A 20,181-nucleotide genomic window follows, 5' to 3' on the forward strand; every position below is an offset into this window, starting at 1 on the left:
TAACACAAGTTGACTTTAAAACATGTATGTTTTAAAATTTTGGAAGAATCCACATTTTTACGTGACAAATGTTCTTTTTTATCTTAAAAAGAATTAATTATTTGTCCATTGACTTTGGTCTTCTTTTAAAAATCAATGGAACAATAACCATAATGTCCTCGTTATCACCACCATCACTATTAACATCACCAATTTCATCATCATCATCACTATCATATGGCCGGATTTTTTATATTCGAATTTTTGAAATGAAACAAATAATACAAGTATGAAACATATGCAACATATTTTTCATTTATCGAATTTTGGATCGAATTTTTGCAATCCAAATTAAATAGAACTTGAATTTTTTACGAATCAAATTTTTGCTATATTCTAAATTGCTAACAAGGGCTGTGACACAGATTGCTGTACTTGAATTTATGAAGACTGGTTTTTTGCTAGTATGATTGGAGTGAAAACCTTTTGAATAGACAAAAGAACTCCACAATAAAATGCCTAACAGAGATACCTCACAGAGACGCTCTTACAAGGCACTCTATGTTGGGTCCTAGCATATGTTAGGTAAGAATTGTTGTGTACGCATGTGATGTTTTCATTTTGTTAGGTATAAAATGAACCTACCACACGTGAATTTTACTACATTACTGAAATGTTGTCTTCCGTATGTTTTGAATTATCAATACCATTATTAATTGATGGGTCATGTTAAATGAATATATCACATGAGTTGGGATTTGTACGATTTTCTTGAAATACTATGTACAATTAACCTAGCCTAAGTCCTTATTCTAAGACATCATTGCAAAATCGAAGTAAAGATTTACCACCTCTTATGCAGGTTTTATCCTTGCTTTTTGGAAGGAGTCGTGATAATTTGACACCCCCTCTAACATACACCCTCTATGCCCCCATCACAAAATCATAAATCATTTGCATCAGGATACACAAGAAAAAGAATCTACATCATAAACATAAGGGTGTGTCATAAAATCATTATTTTTTTTGAAAGTTATCTTTATCCCTTTTCAATAGTGGCATATTCATCTATCCCTATGTACAAAATTAGAAGGTGACATGTGCAAACTCACATGTATCAAAAGAGTTTATCTATAATTTACAACATTAAATATTAGATAGTAAAAAAGACATTTCTATAATTTTGAAAATTAACCAACATGATTTTAGACTTGTGGACGGAAATTTTTTTGATTTTTTTTTAAATTTATCAAAATGACCTTTGATTATATTAAATTTAAATGTAAAGGTGGGAGGCATTTGTAGGATCCGAAATTTGGTGTCGAACCACTTCTACTCTGCCTTCTCTCATTATAATTGTAAAGATTTGACATGCCATTAATACAAAATTTTCACCAACATTTACAATTTTGAGCCAGGTTCAAGATAATGTCAAATTGGTGCTAAATTGGCATGATCCAATGAGATCACTTATTCGATCTGGACCTGAACATGAACATGATCCAATCGAATGTCATTTTCAGTTCAAAACTGATTCAATATTTGGTGTTTTCGATCCGATTTGATATGCTCCAAAATTCAATTTTTAGATCTAACCTAATCTAATCAGATTTGATTTGATAAAAACTATACATCTAATGTTTATATAAAATATGTAATATAATTATATGATTTACATTTTTTTTATTTTTGTATAATAGGATCGGGTCCTATCATATTGGGTATTATTGATCCAAACTGATTCGATGAGTTACCAAATCATATCCTTGTTGAATTGCATCTTTATCGTTACCCAAATCCTTGATTTAGATTTGAAGTTTTGGATATCCGTCATGATCCGATCCATTGTCAATAGTATAACTCTTTAACTATATAATAATAGAGATGATTCGATCCAGATTATTGTCCGATCCATCGGACCCATATCAATTGTGCACCCGTGTTCTTGTGAAGCACAAGGGTCTTTTGGTCAACATGACAAAAAGGGGTGGGGAAATTTATGCGGTTTAATTGATTGGTTTGTTATTTATAATCTAAATTTACTAAATTAGCCCTTCTGCATCATTTCCCGTTCCCGCTCGAATTTTTCTTTAAAAGGGAGTTAGAGAGAGAAGCAGAATAACCGTTAAAAACCGTTTTTTCTTTGTGAAAGAGCGAAAGAAAGAAAGAGAGATTCTTCAGAAACTATCGTTCTTCTTCGTTTTATCTTTGAAATCCTGTTTTCTTGAATTTAATTCAACAATGGCGAGGTTTGATTTGGAGGGGAAAGAGATTGCGCCATTAACAATCTGCTTGATTGGTGGTGGAGGATTCATCGGATCCCATCTATGTGAGAAACTCATGGAAGAAACTTCCCACAAAGTCATTGTGATCGATGTCTCTGAAGATAAGATTAAGCATCTCTTGAAGGAATCTTCCTCGTGGTTTGATCGTATAAAATTTCACAAGATCAACATCAAGCAAGATTCTCGCTTGGAGTCCTTAATCAAGACAACAGATCTAGTAAAACAAGAATAGTTTTATTGATGATCTCTTTATAATTCTGGTTGAAAGCTTAAGGTTTTTTGTTGATCAATTAAGGTTTTTTTTGTTTGTAGACGATCAATCTTGCTGCGATTTGCACTCCGGCTGATTATAACACACGGCCGCTTGATACGATTTACAGTAATTTCATCGATGCAATTCCTGTGGTGGGTTTAAATTCTAAAGTTTCATGAATTGGGTCTCATTGATTTGTTTTTTCTTCTTTTTCTTACATTTCTATGCTTATTTAGGTCAAGTATTGTACAGAGAGTAAGAAACGTTTAATTCATTTCTCGACATGTGAAATCTATGGAAAGACAATTGGAAGCTTTCTTCCAAAGGATCATCCTCTGCGTCAGGTATCGGGTGGATCCCCAATTTCATTTATTTTCACTGTTTTTAAATTTATCATAATTTTGTGCCATTTAATGACCAAATTCTAGTACATAAAATTCTTGTATTTTTTGAACTCTTCCTTTAAGCCACAGAGATCTTAGTTTGAATAGGTTACAAAGAACATATCTTGATTATAGAAAAAAAATGAGGGTTTGTGAAATGTTGTCTTTGAAATATTTCTCATATTTAAAATACAAACTGCAATTGAAGGGCTTCATATACAGATACATTTGATATATCTATTCGAATTGCACAAAAGAAGATTATAGTGTACATATTGTTGCGGAAAAACTCCCTTCGACTGATCAATATTGATAAACTATGAAGATAAAATCAAAGAAAACAAAGAACACAAGAGATTCACGTGGTTCGACAAAATTGCCTTCTTCCACGGGCGGTGATGATATTTCTTTATTGATGAAAACTGCAAAAATACAATACAACTTTTAGGATTTTTGAATTTGGAATATATATGGCATTCTAGGGCAAAACATGCATTTTTAATACGAAAATGCTCTCAAAAGTTGTACGGATGCACAAAAAAAAAAAAAGTCAATTCTGGGCCTGCCAGCCCCCACAGCCCCACCTACAGGATATCCTCAAAAAACTCAAGTTAGGGCCATAAACCAACACATATTATAAATGGACATTGTGATCCTTGACATCTTCATGGTTTTTTTTTTTTGGAGATAGAAATTGTTGTTTTACCTTTCGAGCAGGAGCCCAAATTCTGTATCCTCAAAGAGGACACATCACCCTGCATTTTCGGTCCAATTGAGAAACAGAGGTGGTCCTATGCTTGTGCAAAACAATTGATGGAAAGGCTAATCTATGGTATTGAGTTAATTCCCATAAAATATGTATTACTTAAAATGTATTTTTACTGAGATGTTTTGAATGACATATGCCTAAAACCTGTTTAGGAGAGGCGGCTGAAAATGGCCTCGAGTTCACTATTGTAAGACCTTTCAACTGGATTGGTCCAAGGATGGATTTCATTCCTGGTGTTGATGGCCCGAGCGAAGGAGTCCCAAGGGTTCTAGCTTGCTTTAGCAATGTAAATAGCCTACAACTTTCATAGAATTGTGAGCTTGTTTCTCGTGTTTGACGGAACAATTTCTCTCTAATTCTGTTTTTCTCTCAGAATCTTCTTCGAGGCGAGCCACTCAAGCTTGTGGATGGTGGACAGTCCCAACGTACCTTTGTCTTCATCAAGGATGCCATCGAGGCCGTTCTACTAATGATTGTAATTGATTCTTCTTCACTATATTTCCATTCATCTCTATGAATTACTATAAGCACTAATCCTTTTACAATTAATTTTTTTTAAGGAAAACCCATCACGTGCTAATGGACAAATCTTCAATGTGGGTAATCCCAAAAATGAAGTTACAATGAAGCAACTGGCAGAAATGATGATACAAGTATCCCCCTAAGACGCATAATCTTACTTTACTTCTTTATTATCCTTCATCCATCTTGTTAATTTGCATTAAATTTCACCTTCAGGTGTATGCAAAGGTATCTGGTGTGTCAGCTTCGGATCTCTGTACCACTGATGTTAGTTCAAGGGATTTCTATGGTAAAGGGTACGATGACAGCGATAAACGCATTCCTGACATGACCATTATCAATAGGCAGCTTGGTGAGTAAAACCTATTAAACCCTTTAATCTGTTGTGAATGTTAAAAGTGTCCTTATAACTGGTTTACTTCGAATGAAAGGTTGGAATCCCAAGACGTCACTGCCAGATCTTCTCGAAGAGACTCTTACGTATCAACATCATACATACTTGCAAGCAATTAAGAATGCTATCTCCAAGCCGTCTTGTTAACGACCCGCTGACCCTATTGATTCTTTTTTTTTTTTTTTTTTGTACACATTAAACTGTCTGTGAGATCTTCCCACATACAAGCGGTCTAAGAGGCCATTTTTGTAAGATTTGATAGAGGTTATGTTCCCATCCCATATGTTTTTTTCTTTTTCTGTCTTTCTTCTCCTTTGTACTTCTTTGTCGATCCTTTTTTCATTTTTATTTCTTATAATTCAGTATTATTGTGATCTTCTGTTTGAGTGATACCATTGATATAATAAGGTAATCGTTATACTTGTGGTATGATTTCTAGTGGATTTAATTAGAATTATATCATTCTGACCATCTTTGGTTTTGTTGATGTGATGTGGTTGAATATCTCATAATCAAAACTCAGAAGAGAGATCAAACATAATTTTTTTAGAATTTTTGGCAAAAGAGGTATAGGAAACATTGCAATTGTTCTACTAAAAGGAATTTCTTTTCGTACTTATAGAAGTGTAAATAAATTCATCCAAAAAAAACAAAGAAACAAGCTTTGTTGGTAACCTGTTGCTATCATAATTTACACGTTGAGGACAAGTATAAGGTTTAAAATAATGATATTTCTTGTTTATCCCATCAGATAACTATCGTTTTCTTTCTACATTATATCTTGTTTTCTCCAACATCCTATTATTGGTTTCACACCCATCCATTGAAATGTTTCTAAGAATAGCTTTAACTTTCTCTAAAACTCTAAATTTAGAGATAAAGATGCCTGAACCTAACTCCAACCGGTCTATATTTTAGAGAAATCCTTTCTAAATCACTATTCACGTATTCAAATATAAAGATCTTGAGAAATTTTAGAGGAACTCTCTAAATCGCTATTCATGTTTTTTAAACACCTATTTTATCCTCTTTTTATTTTTATTTTTTTATATACATATTATCTTTGACTTTTTTTTTTCATGAAATATGTTTTAAATATCATTTTTATCCTCTTCTCTTTTCAATTTTCTCAAGTGAATGAATAATATTTTAAGGATGAATAGTGTTTGAGAAGGGGTAAGTTGGAGTTTAAATTGATTAAAAAATTTAGAGAATATGCTAATTTGGAGGAAAAATTTAATAACGTGGGTTGGAGTTGCTCTAATGCCATAAAGGACAACTTTATCTGATGCCATGAAAGGAGAATTTATCTGATTTTATGTGGCACTTTAGCGAAGAGTGGTTTAGAATTCTGGTATTTAATGTGAAAAAAATCTAGAGAGATTTGCCAGGCTGACCTAATTGTTCTAATTTTATTATAAAAACTCTCTTAGTTTATCATGATTGTTACATAACAAACCTTACTTTATGAATCCAGGCTAGCATGACTAACATTGTAAGATGTCAAATATTACTAAGGGTCGTTGAGTCTATGTGAATTATAAAATAAGAAATCCAACACCACATCCTTCTAAATTACATGGGAAAAAATCAGATTCAACATAGCATTATTTCAAAAAAATCATTTTTGAGCTTGATAGAAGGTGTTGAAAATGGATGACTATTGAGCTCCCAAATTTAAAATTAAAATTCAACGGTGAAAATTAACACTTTTTTTTTCAAAGTACTTGAACTTTATTCCTTTATAACTCTGTGAAATCAGATTATATTTTCTCATGCAAAAAATAAATGCAATTGTGATCCACTCTAAAGTATGTTTAGTAACAAATTAGAATTTTGATAATATGACACAGTTTTTGGCTAATGCCCTTAACGTCATTTTCTCTTTCCCACCCATAGTAAAAAAAAGAAAGCTTTCTGACTTGATGACCTTGTGACATTCAAAAACATGATTTAATGCAATGGAATTGTAGAGGACAACATTATATGAATTTAATTTTAATAACATGGGATCAAGCTCGAAAAATGATATATATATATATATATATATATATATATATATGAATATTTTTATGAAATCTAAAATAATATTTTTTTAATTGTGATCCACTCCAAAGAGAGAATCTCTCCTTTGCTGATGTCATTCGCATCATATATATATATATATATATATATATAATATATATATATATATATATATATTATATATATATTAATATAAATATTTTTATGAAATCTAAAATAATATTTTTTTAATTGTGATCCACTCCAAAGAGAGAATCTCTCCTTTGCTGATGTCATTCGCATCATATATATATATATATATATATATATATATATTAATATGAATATTTTTATGAAATCTAAAATGATATTTTTTTAATTGTGATCCACTCCAAAGAGAGAGAATCTCTCCATTACTTATGTCATTTGCATCATGTGTCAAACATTTGTTAGGTTGTGAGCAAATGCGTCAAAACCACATCATATTATTAGCACTTAACAAATCAATCCCAGCCATTTGAATTATGATGTGGATCTGACTCCAAGATTTAATGGGTAAAAAACTTCAAAGTTCATAAAGTAAGATTCACTTCGAATTGTCATGAGTTTGAAATCCAAAGGGAGTTTTTGAAATGAATGCTAATTTTCTAACTAGAAAATATCCACTCAGTCAATTCTTGGCTGATATGGCACAGATACATAATCATAGAGCTTTTTTCTTCGTGATACACAATTGCACATCCACGTCAGCTGAGTATCCACAGAATGAAGCTTTCCAGTTAGAAAATCATTATTCTTTTGTAATAAATCTATGATAATATAAAAGCTTACAAAGAATATATGGGTGAGTAGCGCGTGATTTTGTTTGGTGCAAAATAAAAAACTTAAAACTTTCCACTTTTTGTACTAACCACCATTCTCAAAAAAATTATTATTATATTTTTTAATCCTTAATTAATCGCTATTATTATAATACTTAACAAAAATCCAAAATAAGAAACGCTGTCATTCGAATATTCGATGGGTTTGTGTCTCATTCGGAAATCAGACAGATAAAACCGGTAGAAACTGTATTTGATTGATTGATTGATTGGTCACAACATCAACAGACAAGTACGTACTCCAGTCTCGGATATTTTACATCCAACTCATTCTGGACCACGTATTTGGTAAACCTAGAAAGAAACCAGAGCCCCCCACGTAATCGGTAAAACTACCAACCAAGTTCAACCTCATTTAAAGATTTCTACTGTGCAAGCTAACAAATAATGTTGTCCCGAAAGAATTTGCCAAATGTCTTCGTTATAAAAGCTAGTAGTAGGTTAGTTAAATTACTATCAGAACTGTATGATCCTAACACCCTCAAGGGTAAAACGGTCAACGACCTTCTCATTTTAAATGTGTTTTTCCATCTCCCGCTGTACACTGTCCTTCCCCGACTCGACTGGTGGTTGAGGTCTTGAAATAAATAATAAATAAATAAATGTTAAAATAGGAAATAATGTATAGAAGTGTGTTAGTCTATAAAGCTTTTTAAATAATAAATAATAATAAAAAGGTTTAGATATCTTGAGATTTTGGGTAGTTCACCATGAACATGTGGAGACGAAAGGAGATCTTGAGATTGCTGTTTGTTCTGTTTTTAGGCCAGGTTGTTTCCTTCAACCTCGCTATCACAAGCTTTACGACATCTCTTTTGGCCAATCTTGGTAATAACATCCCTCACACTTTTCTTTCAAGTCTCAAACTTTTTAATAATTTATACTTTTAAGATTTTTTTTTTTCTTCTTTTTGACTTTTAAATCAAATTTGGTGATCTGGGGTGTGTTTGTTTGATCAGTTTCTGTGTTTGTTTGTAGGAGTTGATACCCCTCTTTCTCAGTCATTCTTCACTTATCTATCACTTGCTTTGGTTTACTGTCCCATTCTTATATATCGGGGTCAAAGGTTAATGGTAAATTATCCTTACTAGCTTCATAAATTCAGTGAAAATGAGATTTTTTTTTTTTTCTGAAAATTTATCCATTTTGTTATCCCAAATAGTGTAATTCATGGTGGGTTTGATTATCTAGACAGAATTATCTACAGTAGCAATTCATGGTGGGTTTGAGGATCTGGACAGAATTGAATGATGAACATGATTCGTTTACTTGACCCCAAATATTTGCAATACGGCTTTGAGATGATGGGTTTTATCTAAATGTCTAGTTATTACCTATCAATGTCTTCAAATAAGAAAAAATGGGTTGGATAATTTTCTCTTTTTAGTTGAAAAAAGAGAGGTTCTTTATCACCTTTTTGCTTTTTAAATTCAAATTTTCTTGATTCTTATTAAATGGGTTTCTTCTTCTTCTTCTTCCAGGTTCCATGGTACTGGTATGCCCTCTTAGGATTTATTGATGTTCTAGGGAATTATTTCGGTAGGTGATGCATATAATTCTGTTTAATTGAATTCTTTTGGTTGCTTCATGGGGTTTAATTCTGGCTTCCTTAACTTTGAAACAGAACAAAACAAAGTAAGAGAGAAAAATTGTTTAGATTTATAACTCATAGACGCTTTAGTCGATGAAAGAATTTCATTATTAGGAAGCTTTATTTTGGGATTTTAAGATTATTAACCAAAGAATGCTTTAATGCAGTTATTAAGGCTTTCCAGTTCTCATCAATTACTAGTGTGACACTATTGGATTGTTGGACAATACCATGGGTCATGATTCTCACTTGGATCTTCATAGGGACTCGATATTCCCTATCGCAGTTCTTGGGCGCAGCTGTATGTATCGTAGGCCTTGGTTTAGTTCTCCTCTCAGATGTAAAAGACACTGGTTCAGGTGACCATTTTTTTTTCTGGCTTTAAATTTTCTTCTTTCTACTTTTGTGTATCACTATAATTTTGTGATTCTCTTATTCTACCATATTTGTGACTCCCTCGTATTACCATTTTGATTTTTATCGATCACATGTAGTTTATATCTGATTTCATACTAACGTTCAAGTCGCAGTAAATGAGAACTTTATATATCCATTGATGGTCTCAATTCTGTTTCCATGGAAAGATCTTTAAGTTTGATTATAAATGATAATTTTTCTTTTTTTCTTTCTTATGATTTAGAATAATTCCCTCTTATTGAATATAATGCAGGAGGGAAGAAGCCTCTTCTAGGTGATGTACTTGTTATTGGAGGGACACTGTGTTATGCAATGAGCAATGTTGGAGAGGTTATTGAACTATCTTGTATTTTGATGTCTATTTCTTTAATTTTTTCACTTTCTTTCCTTTAAATACTAAAGAGGCATCTTAATTTTCTATCATCTTGATGTTGAGGTGAGCGACATTGGTTTAATATCTTTTCCCGTTGTTTTAAATTTAGAATGTTTGGTTTAGATAGTTAATTTGACTGGTTGGTTGTTGGATTGGCTTGTTATGGAGATGACATTATTTCATGGGCTAACTTTGTTTGTACATCAAGGAAGGATAAATTTCTATGCCTGTTTTTTTGCTATATATGCAGGAATTCTGTGTTAAGAAGAGGGACCGTGTTGAAGTTATATCGATGCTTGGAGTTTTTGGATTGGTCGTGAGCATATGTGCGATGTATCCTTTTCATGTTTGGAAAATTTATACTTGAGAGAGGGACTTCTATTTGCAATTAATTTCATTTGTTTAAAATGTGATCTTCATAGCTCACAACTTCACATTCGTTGTAAGTCAAAAGTAGTATTTTCATTCCATAACGATCTCTTAGATCTGTAACTGAGAGGAGGGATCTTGCAGAAGTCAAATGGTCTTCAGAAAGTGTAAGTAATCAACTGCTTTATAATTTTTTTTTTTTTTTTTGGATTGGTTACCTAGACTTGAACCCACGACCTCAACATTGTTTTGCAATGTACCATCTTGATATGATGGTTGTTCACTAAATCTTCTATCACCTATATTCCTATGAACACTAGATAAGGTAAGAGCATCCACATTCTAGAAATGATAGACCAAGCCAGGAATAAATGATCCTGATGTCTGCCTAAACTGGACCATCATTGCATAATAAAGACAAGGTTAACCCCAAGGGGTTGGCCTAGTGGCAAGCCGAGCCTTGATAAGCTCCTCAGGAAGAGTAGGTCAAGTGCTCGAAACCGGCCACGAAGCAATGAATTCCTTGGGGCCACCCTCCAGAGTTCGGTTGACCCTTGATTCAACCAGTTGCACGTAAGACTTAACAAGGTGGTGGACCGCGGAATTAGTCTCACCCACAATAAGAGTTTTAGAAATACTAAATGAACCATTTTAGTGAAACCAGAAACTTGGGCTACTAACTAGGAAGCTCCATTATGTGGGTTATTAGTGTACCTGGTCTGAAGTTATGGTGGCTTTTATTTTAATTTTAATATTTGTTTCATTTCTGTTCACATTACCTGTAATAAGGTTTATCATATTATATAATCTGAATTGTATTCTATTTCTGATTTTCAGATATTAGCTTTTGTTGGCTTTACTCTGTCAACCTTTATGTTCTACTCAATAGTGCCTTTTGTTCTGAAGGTCAGTTCAATTTAGTATAAAATTATTGGTGGAGCCAGTTCGATGATTAACTCTATTGTTAATGAAAAATGTTCATTAATCCGTCGATTAATATGAATTGTGGAGGACCTCTACTTGGTTTCCCTACTTAATTGGGGAGCTTTTCTACCAGAGAGGGACCGGCCTATGTATGGAATCCCAGGTCTGAATAATTCTCTAACGGGAGTATTTGACATACAGAGTGGAGCTGCACTGTTCAACCTCTCCCTTCTCACGTCGGATATGTGGGCAGTTGTAATTCGCATCTTCTTCTATCACCAGAAGGTATCCTATTAATTAACAACTTTTCTTCTTCAATTAAAGATTTAACATGGTAATTATTAATCATTGTGGGATTGCAGGTAGACTGGTTATACTACCTTTCTTTTGTTGTTGTGGCTCTTGGACTCATCATCTATGCTATAACGTACGTTCCATCTCTACCTTGCAAGACCTCTTGCATTTAAATCCCTACATACTTTATATCAATTTCTACATTTGTACTAGTAAACTATACCGATTCATGAATTTGTGTAACAGTGACAAAGATCCAGTCATCGCAATTGACATCGAAGATGGAGATAATAGTATCCAGTACCAAGCACTCAACCAAGAAAATGCTGTTTCTATAAAGGAGGTTGGGGCTACTTGAAGGGCGGCGAGCTGCTTGTGTAGTAAGGTAGAAAATTGCTGTTGTAGAGAGGCGCTTAAACCACTACACCAAGCTTTTATTGTGGGAGTGGATTGGTCTTTTAATAATACATACATGTTCTATCACCTTTGAACCCGGAACACATGTGAGGTTATATTGTATTTGTTAATAAGTTAGATTGCTACATAACATAATCACCAAGTTGATTAGGTCTTTCCCTCTGTTGATCTAACTTGATATATTATCGAGTAATAAGCTGTTTAGTTAGAAGAGAGTACCAGTGGAATTCGTTTACATCCAATGACAAGCCAGCACCAAACTATGCAAAATTAATTTCCTCGCACAAGTGATACCAAATCCATTATCCAATATATGATTTTTTTTTTATTTAAAAGAAAAAATAAAACACCCAAACATACCAAAAAGAAAATGATCCACAGCTTTACCAATACTTCTGCTAAAGTATACATGCTTACCGTTTGGTTGATCAAATTAGCTTCTCAGAAGACGTCTCGTGGATTGGGTTGTATATACTTGATAGACTGAACATAGCTTATACATGTGCATTCTGATTTTCTTTTTCTTGGAGAGCTAAGTATCTTTTTTTTTTAAAACGTTAGAAAAAAACCTGATGGGAGCTATGTTCGTGCATTCCTACTTTCCCCATTCAGGTTTGTGCCATTAGAGCTCCACACCCCTCTTCTAATTTCCACTTATAGCTAATGTGAGCTCCCAAGAACTTCATTAAGCAAGATTCAAGATCTTAAAAATATATGATTTCCAGCCAGTTCATTATAAAGGATTTAAACTCCCTCTTTAGAATTTACTGTCATCCTATTCCAACAAGTTTTAGAAAACTAGACAGAAAGTGGTGGTTGTGGAGCCACAGCAAGTCTGCTCACAAGTTGACCCATGCATTCATGACCTATGGCTTCACCCGCAGCAGCTTTATTTTTTCATTTTTATATTTTTTATATTTTTATGGACTGGGTTTTATTGGAGTGAAAACCTAGCACAAAAGAGCTCAAATAATGTGGAAGAATCTTGTGTACATTTGCCTTTCACTGAAGTTATTGCTAGCCATTGAACATGGACAAATACTTGATTCTCATTTGAATGGCCTAAAACAAAATTTTGGCATGAAACATTATCTTTATTACTAAACCAGACATTAAAAAATGGTGCATTTTCATCCATTTTCAAACACTTGATCATCAGTGAGGTTATATTCATTGCCATGAAGGAACAGACAATGCACATGTGCTGACTTGACAGAACCAAAACTAAAGAGTAAAAGAGGCCATCGATGTACTGAAGCACATTATCCAATAAATATGGGGGTCAGCAAGCAAGATCCTAAAGATGTTGCACGGTTGCATCACTGTAAAAGACATGCAAAACAACCTGGACTGATGACCCATGCAGGGATGGATACAATTTATATACACGTTTATGAAATTAACTATCATCATCATCCCCAACAACAATTTTATGTATCTGATTAAAACAAAACAATTTCAGGAATGTATCAAATCACAACACGTATTCCCCCTGCGTACAGGATGGGGAGTTTAGATAACCATTGCACTCAGTAGAAGCTACAAAGATGGACGTATTTCATTCAATCCAGTTTCAGTGAAAATACATTATAATACCTGTCCTCACAGTCACCGAGTCTTGTTATCCAATTTTGATTCCATCAACCCTCCTCCCCAAACTCCTTTGTGAATCTCTCATGCACTTCAAGGTCAGATTTACTCACCGTTGGCCTTTGTCTTGCGAGTACTTTATCAAAATCCGTTTTTGAAATTGGTGGTGGAAGGATCTACACAAGCAAGAAATTGTCCTTGAGAAACATTCAATTTTTTTTTTTTTTCCCATTAAATCTATCTAATCCCATCTATTCATACTACCTTTGAGGCAAGGCCTTTCGCTGCAAGCTCTTGCATGGTAATCTGAACAGCACCTGGTTGCTTTGGTCCACATGGTATCCACGTATCATCAGATTTCTTAATGAAGAACATTGCATCCTGAGTTTTGCGAACGGGTTCAAAGAGAACATCTTTAACCTGTCAATGAGACAAGGGCACTATGTAGCTAATCTCAACCGTCATTGCACAGGGCAGGAATACCATTTAAAAAAACAACAAATAAAATACAAAATAAACATGAAAGAAAATAAATGTTTTTAAAGGACAGTTCACTTACACAAACAGAAATATCTGAACCAGAGAATCCCTCTGTCCTGCGACCTAAATTCTCGAAGTCACTTTCGGTCAAGTTGTGAGGAGTGTCTCCTAGATGCACCTGCTCATAACCATCAAGATTAATGCTGGAGGTAAGTAAGATCAGAATGCAGAAGCTATAGCAAATTTTTGCCTTCCAAACTTAATGCATTTACCCACACTCCTAGGCATATTTAATGGAGAAATGAATGGGTGAAACAGGATTCATGTTACCAACCCAATATTTGGGAGATTGGTAAGGCATGAACAATGAGAATGATAAAGATAAGGACTTAATTAAGAAAGTATTTCATACAAGACATGGTACCTTGAACATGTGCTGCCTAGCCTTTGAATCAGGAAGAGGAATGTAGATCCGCTTGTCAAATCGTCGCCGGATGGCCTATGGTCCACAGACTATTAGTCATGGCTATACAATATGGATAAACTCGTAACCTAGAAGTACTATGATAAGCTTAAATATTCTCAAATTTCTTTACCTGATCCAGAGCGTAGGGAGTATTTGTGGCTGCAAGAACGAGAACTTTGTCATCATTGTGCCCTACACCCTGATACGTCAAAGAAAAAAAAAAAGAGCTAAGTTCAAGTTTGGAACTAAAGAAATTGAAAGGAGTCAGATAACTCACCTTTGTTCTCATGAAATTTCCACGAATTCTAGTTTACAACAGATAAGTATGCAACAGTATGAAATAATTTGAGAAGCTTCACTAAGCCTTGAATTTAAAGGCCATGTTCAACAATTTACCATTGAGACCAAGTAATATGCCATTGTAACCACAATTCAATCACAACAGCACTCTAGCAATCGCAAGGTGATGGATGGTCAATTGAAGCATCAGAAGCGAACCATAAGCCAATGGGTCCCTCCATGGTTTCAAATCTCATCTGAGACCAAGATGACTCAGGGAAATCGTCTTGGTATCGTCCATCAGCCAGACGGATAGACAAGGCGTCTCAACTGTGCAAAGTCTTGAGAGATAAATGGGATGACTCGGCTGAGTCAACTGGGATTTTGCTTATTTTAGTTAAAATAATTCATTTTTTTAGAATTTAAATACATATTATCTAAATAAAATATGATTTCATGATAAACATCTTCTAATCAACCTTATTTTATAAATAAAATTAAAATTATAGATATATATCGTCCGAGACAACTCGGTCTCGTCCATGAACAAGATGTCAAAGCGAGATTTAAAACCATGGGTCCCTCACTGATCAAACTACAAGATCATTGACTCAAATCATTTGGTGACTATTGCTAAAATGGTGGTAAATCTCATACATATAAGTAAACTTCTGTTTATATTATTCATAATCAGAACCTCACCATCACCAAAACTTAAGCCCAAAGATGTGGGGCAGGCTAAATGAGTCATGTTCATCCATTCAATTTTGCCCAGAGCCATGTCATATGTCATAATCAGAATTTATCAGTCCTATTATATCGTAAAATCCAGGAAATACTCGAGCTAATTTTTTTAAATCTTTTCTCATGTACACTAAAACCAGTACTTGAAAGATGGAACTGAAACCATAGAACATAATAGGTAGATCTTACAACTAAAAATCAAATCATTTAGTTATTGGCATCATCATCAGTTATAAAAGTCAAAGAAAGATTAAGGCACTGCCTTGTCAGCCACCTTACAAACTACCACAAATACCTGCATCTGTACAAGAAGTTCTGTTTTGATCCGTCGAGAAGCTTCACTCTCATTTCCTTCCCCACGCTGGCCACATAAGGAATCTATTTCATCAACAAAGATGATGGAAGGAGCACTTTCACGAGCCATTTCAAAGAGGTTTGAAACTAGCTTTTCACTTTCACCCATCCACTTCGAGACCAGATCTGAAGAAGAAACACTACAAGCAACAACAATTACTGAATATTAAGCAAATATTGACAGCATTCCAGCAGGACTTTTTCTTTTTAATTTTTTTTTTCAATGTTATGTGTCAGATACAGTAGAAATTCTTGGCCTAATGGCTAATGGTATACATTTAGATTTTTGCTAAGTGTTCACCGCAAGAAAATGTTTGCAAAGCATAAAAATTAATGACAAAAATCGATCCCCTGGCTACCATAGAAAAATAAAAAAGAACCAAGGAAGCTCCAAATTGGGAACCAAAGTTTCCTCCCTTGGTCACTTACCGCAACTAAAGGTTCAGTTAGTCCACAGGTAGAGCTGTGGTGGTTTTTATATATCTGTTCTTGAACTCCATATTATATCCATAATTCACAATCAATTAAATGAACTAAAGAATCATGAAGCAACTTTTTTATTATCAGTAATCATGAGGCAACTTACTAACGAAGAAGTTACACTCATCATCCTCATTCCACCTTTATAGTATAAAATTATGAAATATGACATTAATAGGACATCAAATAAAGCTCCAAGGACCAAGAAAAAAAGTAAATGAAAAATAAGATCCTAAAATTCAAGGTATTTTGGGACTAAGTTGATCAACACCCAAGTGAAAGCAGTTATGAAATGTCAAATGGTTGTTTAGATTATGTTTGAAAATTAACACTGTCGTAACCTTGCCTAACCAATCCCTTTGAAGGGCACCGATACCCAATGCAAAGGCCAATGACAACTAAATTATTTCCCACAAAATCAAAATATATGAAGATGAACAAAGTACCTGAAAAAGGTTGAGTCTGCTTCTGTTGCAACAGCCTTGGCTAAGTATGACTTTCCAGTTCCAGGTGGACCATATAAAAGGAAAGCTCTCCATGGCTGCCTCTTGCCTAAAAGAGAAAAAGTCAAATTAAAATATTAATTAAAAGATGGCACCAATGTATGACCTCACATCCCCAATCTGGACAAAAATGCTCAGAATGTGGTTAGGTAAGGATATCATAGAACTTATCAAAAAAAAAAAAAAAGTAAGGATATCATAGAGGTTGGATAACAAAAAAAATTTGGGTAGCGTTTGATTGATGAGAAAATAGATTTCCTAGGAGAATCTATGTTGGTATTTGATATCATGTGAGAAAATGTTAGAATTTACCAATTCTGCTTGGAAAAATATGTGTTTAATCATGATTCATGAAAATAAAGATTGAATTTTTCCACCCCAATGAGAAATCAATAGTGGGAGGGCCTGATAAATTTTTTTACTGCTTTGACTGGAAAATTGACTTCTCTGGGAAAATCATTTTCCCATAACGTTGTGCAATCAAACGTGCAGTGATTGGTGATTTTGCAGGAAAAGATACTTTCACTCTCCCGCAAGCAGACACTTTTTACTGTATTTTCTTCTCTTCATCCATTAACACTATCAAAGCAAAATTAAAGAACCTAGTTAAAATACTAGCTATTCTAATTACATAAGTTGAGATGCTACATAGGACATTAGTTCTACTTCTAAATGAGGCTACCTTACTTAAATTTCTTTCATCCTAACGATCTAAAAGTTCATACTCTTGTTTCATTTGTTGAGAATCATGTGGTATAGATAAATGAACATGACATCAACCCTATTCACACAACTAGGTACTTCACCTATAAAGAGATTGGCTCGCTGCCAGATGCACTGATTCCTCTTTCTAACAATTTCCAATTTGAGACCTCATCCTCCTCATCATCATATATGCCTTACCCAAATATTGAGCTTACTCTTGCATTGCAATACCAGGAACAGATAAAGGAGGGTTATGTTAGGTTGACACTTGGTGTAAAAATAATGTCTAGTCTCTTAACATGGGACCAAACAATTTGAGGCCTAAATTGAAAATTTTCTTGCTTCAAAAGCTATACATTTTTCTTTAGTTTATTCTTGCCACTGGACCCAATTCACTAAAGTTAATTGGATCAGTAAGGTCATAATATCACTACATATTGAAAACCTTAATGTCGAATAAATACTGTCAACTTATCCAAAGTGTGAATATTAACTTAGTTACTGACTGAATAAAACAAACTTAAACTTTTCACATAATAAAAAAGTGAAATGCATGGAAGCAACACCTTAAAGCTATAAAACATTCAACCTCATAAAAGACAAGAAAAAACACATATTCTAATTGTAAGCATGTTTATAGTGGCACTTCTTAAATTAAATATTATTATTTTGTCTCTTTTTTTCTTAGGTTGAATGAGTTCTAGGCCTTCTAAGGCATAGTTTTTCTTCTTCTTCTTTTTTGGAGAGGCAACTAACAAAGGTAGTAGTGTAGGGGCGGTCATGGTGGCATTGGTGGTGGTATGGTGGAGGTGACAGTGGTAGCGATGGCAATGGCAGCGATGAAAGAGGTGGTGGTGGCGGCAACAATGCTGTGGTGGTTAGAAGTGGTATTGGCAGTGGGCAACGTTGTGGTGATGGTGGCCATGGTGGCAGTGGCAAGATGCAGGTGGTGTCAAAATGGTAAAGATGGGTGGTGTTGTTGGTAGTGGCAGCCACGGTGTTGTTGACTCTAGTGGTAGCTAGTAGTAATGGAGGTGGTTATTAATGGTTTAAGATAGTGGAGCCGAAGGAGGAGGTGGGAATGGGAGATGAAAGGTGAAAAAAGATGATGATTTTCTTTGAAAATTGACATATCATCTAAAAATGGTAGGTTATTATTTTGTTCTCCCATTTTTAGGGTTTTGGACATAAGAATTTTGCACAAATTCAATATTTTTTAACAAAGGAAAGATATGGATTTTCTTATGTCTAGAAGATTCACATTTCGAAATGCAATTCATTTTTTTTATATATGAAACAATCAAAGCCCCAAGTGTATTCTTTTTCCCAGTATGAACTCTAATTCTATACATCACACTTAAGAGGAGGGCAATTCTTTTCTCCATATTTCCTCCTATTCCAAAATGGAGAAGCCTTCTAGAGGCATGAATCCTATTTCAAGATTATCCCAAATTGAATTATTTCTTCATTATTATCCTACTATTTCTGTATGAATCCTACTATTTCCCAGTACCCAAATTCACTATTACAAGAAAAACATAACTAGGGATTAGTTTGATGAAGAACACTTACCAGTAAAAAACTGTGGGAATTTGACGGGTAAGATAACTGCCTCCTGCAGAGCCTGTTTGGCACTCTCGAGTCCAGCCACATCATTCCACTTGATGTTCGGCTTCTCTCTTATAATAGCTGAGTTAAGGCCCGCCCTCAGCTTCGACTGCTCCGGATCCTCCCCATCCCCTCCTTCCCCATCCTTCCCGTCCTTGCGTTTTGTCTTAGGTCGTGTCGCAACCGCAGCATCGCCATTAGATGCAGGACCAGCTCCCCCATCATCGAGAACAGCACGGATCTCCTCCGCCCGTCTTAGGTACTCGGTGAACTTCTGAGTTATCGCCTCCTTAATCTTCGGATTCTTCTCGTACTTCAAATGGGTCCTGAAGTACTCCAAGGCGTTCATATAAAGGGGGAAAGCCTTACTGTAATTCCCCGCATTATCTTCCAGAACCGCCTGTTTCACGTATTCTATAGCTTGCTCCTTGAAATTACTATACATTTTCGGATTCTATCGAATCGCATAGAAAGCCAACCTCACCGAAACCAATCAAACTAAAAACCCTAAATTTCTTTAGAAAAATCCCTTCTTTAATTCTCTTTCAATCTTAATCAGGATTCCTTAATTAATCTCGTGAGATTGATAAAATTAATAGTTAGCCCTAATTCTCCAGTTCTTATAGTAATCTTTGAATCAAATATCGAGAACCAGAAATTTTGAACAAAAGATCAAAAATTGAGGACAACAGACCTTAAATTCGCGTTATCAAAACTCGTAAACCAATCGAGAGAAGTTGTTGGAAATCAGCCTGAAAACCCCACCTTTTTTTTCCCTCTCTCCTCTCCTTCCAATCCCTGCGCTTCGATCAGAATCCCTAAGAGAGATCGAAGAAGAAAATTCTAAGAGAGAACAGAATTGGAAGGAAAGAAATCAAACTCAGCTATTTAAGGGTTTCGTGAGTGCGGTTAGATCAAATGAGAGAGAGAGAGAGAGAGAGAGAGATGATGTGGAAAATAAAAGTAGCGCAGCCCCATGTTTTAAACTCAATCAGAAGCGTTGACCACCAATCAATCTAACGGCTGTAAGAGAAGCGTTGATCAAACGAAATCTCACTAGTGATATTTTCGTTTGATCAAATAAATAGAAAACCCGTACAATTTATTTTCGTTTTTA

General features: G+C 34.5%; 3 protein-coding genes across 6 annotated transcripts; 2 read left to right on the forward strand and 1 right to left on the reverse strand.

Moving 5' to 3' along the window:
• Positions 1-1,878: 1,878 nt before the first annotated feature.
• On the forward strand, positions 1,879-5,007 carry LOC147385550 (UDP-D-apiose/UDP-D-xylose synthase 2-like). Of its 2 annotated transcripts, none has more exons than XM_086423539.1 (9): positions 1,879-2,481; positions 2,577-2,669; positions 2,754-2,861; positions 3,588-3,732; positions 3,822-3,955; positions 4,043-4,144; positions 4,230-4,322; positions 4,408-4,543; positions 4,623-5,007. In XM_086423539.1, exons 1-9 carry the CDS (start codon positions 2,221-2,223, stop codon positions 4,730-4,732), a joined length of 1,182 nt encoding a protein of 393 aa, XP_086279665.1. In that variant the 5' UTR covers positions 1,879-2,220; the 3' UTR covers positions 4,733-5,007. The 2 variants fall into 2 exon arrangements, with proteins under 2 accessions (XP_086279665.1, XP_086279667.1); XM_086423541.1 differs by having other exon boundaries at positions 1,882-2,481; positions 3,618-3,732.
• A 3,050-nt stretch (positions 5,008-8,057) lies between these two features.
• LOC147385551 (uncharacterized) lies at positions 8,058-12,129 on the forward strand. Of its 3 annotated transcripts, XM_086424063.1 has the most exons (11): positions 8,058-8,298; positions 8,449-8,543; positions 8,952-9,009; positions 9,229-9,420; positions 9,732-9,808; positions 10,102-10,184; positions 10,336-10,387; positions 11,058-11,126; positions 11,346-11,429; positions 11,507-11,571; positions 11,685-12,129. In XM_086424063.1, the coding sequence occupies exons 1-11, from the start codon at positions 8,181-8,183 to the stop codon at positions 11,794-11,796; spliced, it is 1,005 nt and encodes a 334-aa protein (XP_086280189.1). In that variant the 5' UTR covers positions 8,058-8,180; the 3' UTR covers positions 11,797-12,129. The 3 variants fall into 3 exon arrangements, with proteins under 3 accessions (XP_086280189.1, XP_086280192.1, XP_086280190.1); XM_086424066.1 differs by lacking the exons at positions 8,058-8,298; positions 8,449-8,543 and adding an exon at positions 8,667-8,689; XM_086424064.1 differs by lacking the exons at positions 8,058-8,298; positions 8,449-8,543 and adding an exon at positions 8,741-8,834.
• A 1,077-nt stretch (positions 12,130-13,206) lies between these two features.
• Positions 13,207-20,004, reverse strand: SKD1 (AAA-type ATPase family protein). The gene is made up of 8 exons (XM_086422744.1): positions 19,029-20,004; positions 16,695-16,800; positions 15,710-15,908; positions 14,522-14,590; positions 14,350-14,424; positions 14,005-14,103; positions 13,710-13,865; positions 13,207-13,621 (listed from the first exon to the last, which is right to left on the reverse strand). The coding sequence occupies exons 1-8, from the start codon at positions 19,507-19,509 to the stop codon at positions 13,496-13,498; spliced, it is 1,311 nt and encodes a 436-aa protein (XP_086278870.1). The 5' UTR covers positions 19,510-20,004; the 3' UTR covers positions 13,207-13,495.
• Positions 20,005-20,181: the final 177 nt, after the last annotated feature.

This window comes from Akebia trifoliata, chromosome 14 (assembly GCF_017979445.1).
Source record: "Akebia trifoliata isolate Shusen 1 chromosome 14, ASM1797944v1, whole genome shotgun sequence".
In the NCBI taxonomy this organism is placed as follows: domain Eukaryota; kingdom Viridiplantae; phylum Streptophyta; class Magnoliopsida; order Ranunculales; family Lardizabalaceae; genus Akebia; species Akebia trifoliata.

What these genes read in the sequence shown, in the direction of transcription:
- LOC147385550 (XM_086423539.1), top strand. Translation starts at nt 2,221, where the DNA reads ATGGCGAGGTTTGATTTGGAGGGGAAAGAGATTGCGCCATTAACAATC. An exon ending in GATGGAAAGGCTAATCTATG is followed by an intron (nt 3,733 to 3,821) that starts GTATTGAGTTAA and finishes AAACCTGTTTAG; the next exon opens with GAGAGGCGGCTGAAAATGGC. An exon ending in TGGCAGAAATGATGATACAA is followed by an intron (nt 4,323 to 4,407) that starts GTATCCCCCTAA and finishes TTTCACCTTCAG; the next exon opens with GTGTATGCAAAGGTATCTGG.
- LOC147385551 (XM_086424063.1), top strand. Translation starts at nt 8,181, where the DNA reads ATGAACATGTGGAGACGAAAGGAGATCTTGAGATTGCTGTTTGTTCTG. An exon ending in CAATGAGCAATGTTGGAGAG is followed by an intron (nt 9,809 to 10,101) that starts GTTATTGAACTA and finishes CTATATATGCAG; the next exon opens with GAATTCTGTGTTAAGAAGAG. An exon ending in TAGTGCCTTTTGTTCTGAAG is followed by an intron (nt 11,127 to 11,345) that starts GTCAGTTCAATT and finishes TTTGACATACAG; the next exon opens with AGTGGAGCTGCACTGTTCAA.
- SKD1 (XM_086422744.1), bottom strand. Translation starts at nt 19,509, where the DNA reads ATGTATAGTAATTTCAAGGAGCAAGCTATAGAATACGTGAAACAGGCG. An exon ending in AACTTCTTGTACAGATGCAG is followed by an intron (nt 14,591 to 15,709) that starts GTATTTGTGGTA and finishes TTGACGTATCAG; the next exon opens with GGTGTAGGGCACAATGATGA. An exon ending in CGAAAGGCCTTGCCTCAAAG is followed by an intron (nt 13,622 to 13,709) that starts GTAGTATGAATA and finishes TTGCTTGTGTAG; the next exon opens with ATCCTTCCACCACCAATTTC.